Source organism: Ictalurus furcatus, chromosome 9 (assembly GCF_023375685.1).
Source record: "Ictalurus furcatus strain D&B chromosome 9, Billie_1.0, whole genome shotgun sequence".
Classification (NCBI taxonomy): Eukaryota; Metazoa; Chordata; class Actinopteri; order Siluriformes; family Ictaluridae; genus Ictalurus; species Ictalurus furcatus.
In genome coordinates this window covers 27,878,471-27,884,470 of record NC_071263.1, presented here as the reverse complement: position 1 = coordinate 27,884,470, position 6,000 = coordinate 27,878,471, and the positions used below count along the sequence as shown (strand labels likewise).

At 39.7% G+C, this 6,000-nt stretch overlaps 1 protein-coding gene across 1 annotated transcript in view; it reads left to right on the top strand.

Annotated features, from left to right (window-relative positions):
* ryr2b (ryanodine receptor 2b (cardiac)) overlaps positions 1-6,000 on the top strand; it is a 78,939-nt gene that overhangs the window by 49,878 nt on the left and 23,061 nt on the right. The window contains exons 57-62 of the mRNA XM_053633648.1: positions 357-407; positions 692-791; positions 1,298-1,377; positions 3,393-3,469; positions 4,964-5,037; positions 5,200-5,280. Coding sequence (XP_053489623.1) covers positions 357-407; positions 692-791; positions 1,298-1,377; positions 3,393-3,469; positions 4,964-5,037; positions 5,200-5,280 — 463 coding nt within the window. The remainder of the gene's footprint in view (positions 1-356; positions 408-691; positions 792-1,297; positions 1,378-3,392; positions 3,470-4,963; positions 5,038-5,199; positions 5,281-6,000) is intronic.

Below are 6,000 nucleotides of genomic sequence, written 5' to 3'. Positions count from 1 at the left end.
ACATATAGCAGAACTGACACTGGGAAAATCCAGTACATTTATAACTACAGCTCAGTATCGTAACTCTTTAAAAATGGACGTCAGAGGAGTTGTTTACGTTGTGCGTACATACATTCAGGACTCTACACTACATATGTGTTTAATATTCAGAAAGGCTTAGCTCAGAGAACTCCACCTCATATTCCACAGACTACACCTTATACTACAGGGTTTTCTGTGATAACTCAGCAAGTGCTGTTTTTTTTTTTTTTAATGATTGTAATTTGTATCTTAATCTCTTTAAACCTAAGAAGCTTATGATGATTACAGTCCTGATGCGACGGTTATAACCGTCTTTTTTTCTAATCCCCACGCAGAGCTGCCAGGCCGAGGACGAGGACGGGCGTGATGAGGTGAAATCCTTTGAGGTGAGCGATGAGAGAGATTTACAGCAATACAAATCTGCTCATCGTGTGTCATACAGTATATACTCACGGGTAGAGGAGGAGGGTTCGGACGGCTGAGCGCGCTACTGGAAACCGTTTGTAGAATGATCAGTATTCGGACCTCAGACGAATTAGTGTGGGGTATTTAAGACACCCTTGAATGAATTCGGAATCATTAAGTCGGTATATCTTTCCTCCTCTTCTCAATCCGGTGGGAACAAAAATGAACTGTTTCACTGATTTGTTGATCGATCGATTGATTTCAGGAGAAAGAGCTGGAGAAACAGAGACTCTTGTATCAACAAGCCAGACTACATGAACGTGGAGCTGCGGAGATGGTTCTCCAGAGGCTCAGTGCCAGCAGAGGTTAAAATAAATAAATAAATACACCAATAAGTAAATAAATAAATGCGTCACATTCTTACCGTGTTGGATTTTTAAGCATTTGTTATGTTTCTAATAAGTGTTACGCTATTACGAAACTCGATGAACACAATTAGCATCCAATTTGCGTTTATTTATTTATTTATTTATTTTTAAATGAAATGTACAGTATAGCATGACTTAAAGGATTTTAAACCAATTTCAATTCTTCATCTAAACGTGAAGGATTCCGTGCCGCCATGCATCCGTTCATTAAGCGATTCGTTCATTTCTTATTCAATCTTTCATCATCCGCTGATTCAGCCACTCGTTTATTCATCCGCCGCTTAAATAAATAATTCGTTCATTTATTTATTCGCACGTACGCTCAGTCTTTTATTCGTTAAGCGATTTGTTATTCATTTGGTTTTTTTGTTTTTTTTTTCCCCTCCGATTTTCAATTTTTCTCTCCGTTCTGGATTTCTGTTTGTTTTATATTTTAATCCCAGGTGTTACGGGGCACTCAGTGGAGGCCACTCTTAAACTCGGCATCGCCATGCTGAACGGAGGAAACACAGACGTACAGCAGGTACGCCTCAGTAAGATTTCATTTCTAATCGGATACGGATTGTTTCATTTGAAAGTAATTTCATCGCTTCTCAACGCGTGCTATTTTGTAAAACCACAGTATTTCTCCTAAAGGAAATCTGTTGTTGTTTAAATGAAACACCATCTAAACAATTTAATGTTTAGATACATTTCAAAGTCAATTTATATGTCAGTTTTACTTTTAATGTGTAATCATTACCACTGCTGATGTTAGCATTAGGGGTGTAACGGTACATCGTGACATGATGCATTGCGATGCAAAAATGTGCATTGTGGGAATGTGCGTTATCAGCATTTTATTAATTATGCATATCATTGAATTACACTGTTTGACCACCAGGGGTGCCAATCTGCACAACCCATAGAGCTAAGATACATTGGTTACATATACATGAGACACACTGGTCACATGATTGCATTGTTTGTGGGGAGCCTGACCCACCGGACCTGTGAAGATAGCCCGATAGCTCTTGATCACCACTGGGGGGCAGTGGTGACTCAGTGGTTAAAGGCTCTGGGTTACTGATCAGAAGGTTAGACGTTTAACTCCAAGACTGCCGAGATACCACTGTTGGGCCCTTGAGCAAGGCCCTTAACCCTTAACTGCTCAGTTGTATAAATGAGATAAATGTAAATCGCGCTGGATAAGGGCGTCTGCCAAATGCCATGAATGTTAAAAATGTTAAATAACAGTGACCACATTATAACAGATAAAGCGTCCTCTTCAGTAGGTTTTAAACAACACCAGCCCCACACCGCTGAGATCTACAGTACTATCTGAGAAAGAGGCTGTAGGAAACGGGCATTTTAGCCGACTTTGGAGCTCTATTTCAGCCTAAAATTATGCCTCAGGCACTTCTGTGGAGCTCATTATATTTCAATCAATCATTCCCCCCCCGCCCCCCCAAGTCAGAGACTTTGGTTAAGTAGTCTAATTTTTCAGAGAATTTATTAATTAAATTTGTTTTTTAAGATATGGTGAACATGTAGTACATTTTGTTAACAATATTAAACCTCTGTTCATACCAAATTTGAATTGATTTATTACGGACAAAAATGCACATTGTTTTGCATTGTTTATGATTCAGTCTTTCGTCATTTTTCTTCATTCAAATTTTGTTTCAAATATCCTGAGAATCGAATTGAACCATGACGCCAGTATCACGCATCGAATCATAAAGCCAGTACCACGAAACGAATCGTGAAGCCAGTACCACGAATCGAATCGTGAAGCCAGTACCACGAATCGAATCGTGAAGCCAGTACCACGAATCGAATCGTGAAGCCAGTACCACGAAAACGAATCGTGAAGCCAGTACCACGAATCGAATCGTGAAGCCAGTACCACGAAAACGAATCGTGAAGCCAGTACCACGAATCGAATCGTGAAGCCAGTACCACGAATCGAATCGTGAAGCCAGTACCACGAAAACGAATCGTGAAGCCAGTACCACGAATCGAATCGTGAAGCCAGTACCACGAATCGAATCGTGAAGCCAGTACCACGAATCGAATCGTGAAGCCAGTACCACGAAACGAATCGTGAAGCCAGTACCACGAAACGAATCGTGAAGCCAGTACCACGAATCGAATCGTGAAGCCAGTACCACGAATCGAATCGTGAAGCCAGTACCACGAAACGAATCGTGAAGCCAGTACCACGAAACGAATCGTGAAGCCAGTACCACGAAACGAGTCGTGAAGCCAGTACCACGAAACGAATCGTGAAGCCAGTACCACGAAACGAATCGTGAAGCCAGTACCACGAATCGAATCGTGAAGCCAGTACCACGAATCGAATCGTGAAGCCAGTACCACGAATCGAATCGTGAAGCCAGTACCACGAATCGAATCGTGAAGCCAGTACCACGAATCGAATCGTGAAGCCAGTACCATGAATCAAATTGAATTGTGACTGAAGCGTTTTTTATTCTTTTTTTATTTATTTAATTAATTTATTTATTTATTTATTTATTTTAAATCATTTTCTGATAGAAAATGCTGGACTATCTGAGAGTGAAAAGAGATGTGGGATTCTTTCACAGCCTGGCGAGCCTCATGCAGTCCTGCAGGTATCGTCTCTATTTCAATCATATTTTAGAACACGAGTCAAACTCAACGCCCGTGGGCCAAATGCGACCTGCTGTCTTGTTTCATTCTCACTGTGTGAACTTGCAAAACAATCATCTTTCAACAACCAAACAGTCCACATCATCTATAATTCACAACCAACCTGTAGAATAGCGACTGCCTGCATTCTGCATGCGAGTTCTTCTTAAATCTCTTTCTTACCATTATATATTTTTGATATTTGGAAACGATATAGGCGACATTAAGGAATTGCACAACTCTCCATTTTTAGGGTGTCTACAGATGATTAGCGGCAAAACAGCTTTGTGTTTCCCTCTGAAGAGAATTACTGCTTACATTTGAGACTTTGGCTCACGCTGCACTCATGTTCACTCAAATTCATCCCATAAGAAGGTTATAACTCATAATTGCTGACCACTGTCTAGGAAAAACACCCCCTCTCAGGAACTCAGGATGTTCTCTTCAACTCTGAGCTCAGCAAGTGGCGTCCAATCAACATGGCCTCTCACAGCACGAACAGTATTCAGCAGGACTTCCTACCTTTAAATGAGTTATAATCGATATACAAGTATCTCTTTTATCAGTCAACATTTCTTCAATCTGTAACACTGACTGGACAGTTTTAAGGCAGAAAATATACATCACTCTTATATACATCACAGTTAGCTGGCTAGCTTGCTGCTCGCTAAAAGCAAACATAGGGGTATCCGTGGTTTCCCCCCACTCTGTAGCTCGGGTGAAAATGATGTCATTTTTCTCTTCCGAGGTAAATCGAATGCACCATATGAATGATCTATGTGTATAAACACGTCTTGATGACGCTGAGCATAATAAATAAATTTTAAAAAAAACAAGCATAGTTTTTAGCAAAAGAAATGAGCAAATATTCTTTAATAATACGAAAAATTATTTCGTATTACCAAGAATTATTAAGCTTTTTAGACTGCTCCTTCTTTTTTTTTCATCTTCTTCGCTGCTTGTTTGACCGCATCAACAAGTCAACGTTCCCCAAGCAGCAGTTAGTGAATATATTAATCGCCTAGTCTGTGCATCCTCTAAGATAGTCCGTATTCCTTTTTTTTTTTTTTTTAAATAAAAAGCTTTAATTAGTATAATACATGTTATCACCTATACAGTTGAATAGTTCCTGTCAGCCTTTCTTTTTCCTGGTACTGCCCTGTTCTGATTCTAGGATATTGGTGTAGGTAATCGATAGAGTAGAATAATATGTTAAAAATGTAATAGTTGTCGTGTTTAGTCCTTCAAAAGCTCACAGAAATACTGATGAGGCCCAGGAAGTGTTAGCATTTGACACCCTACGATGTAATGTTGATGTTGTCTTCTCTTTTGATTTACTCTCTAGCTGACGTAAAGCATTTAAATAATGTTTCACAGTTTTGATGATCATCGATGCGCTCATAATTTAGTTTTTTTTTTTCCGTTTCATGTCTCTGCGTCGGACGTGTATGTTGCAGTGTTTTAGACCTGAATGCTTTCGAGAGGCAGATGAAAGCCGAGGGTTTAGGAACTGCAGCTGATGGCAACGCGGGTGCGTCTGAGACATCGGCTACACAATAAAACATGTGTATATATATATATATATGAGTCTTCAGGAGAATACGATCCAGTTCGACATGTTTTGTGTTACTGGAATCTGTCGTGTGTGTGTTTTTTCTTTTCTTCTTATATTACCTTTCTCTCGGTCTATTAGGTGATAAGGTTATGGCAGATGAGCCGCTGACTTGTGATCTCTTCCGCTTCCTCCAGTTGCTTTGTGAAGGACATAATGCAGGTGTTTATTCGCACAATTGCACAATAAATCACCAGCAGCTCAACATCTCCAGGCCATAGTAACAAACCAATAACTCAAAATCACACCAAGTCATTTATTTTTCCTCCTCTTGGTCTTTTGGCAGTAGTATAAAGAATGAATTTAGTCACTGTTTGTCTAATGGTAGACAATGCCCTGGGCAAAAGGCAGAAAAAGTAATAATGATATGATTTTAATTTAGTATGGGGCAGTGGGGGCTTGGCGGTTAAGGCTCTGGGTGACTGATCGGAAGGTCGGGGGTTCAAGCTACCACTGTTGTGCCCTTGAGCAAGGCCTTTAACCCTCTCTGCTCCAGGGGGCGCTGTATCATGGCTGACCCTGCGCTCTGACCCCAACTTCCTAACATGCTGGGGTATGCGAAAAAAAGAATTTCACTGTGCTGTAATGTATACGTGACCAATAAAAACTCATTATCATTATTATTATAAAGAATTATAATGACAATGTGGAAGAATATTGGGGATTTGCCTGCCCCCTGCCCCGTAATATTACTACGAATTTATTACCTAGATGAATACTGTAGATTACAGATATCCCAGACGTTAGCTTTCCCTATTTAAACTCACCTATTATTTTTTTATCCTTACTTTAGTAGTTATATTAAAAAAAAATAAATTCTGCCTCTTCCATATTTTAATATATTCAACACACACATTTACTTTTACTATTTTATTAAAAGGC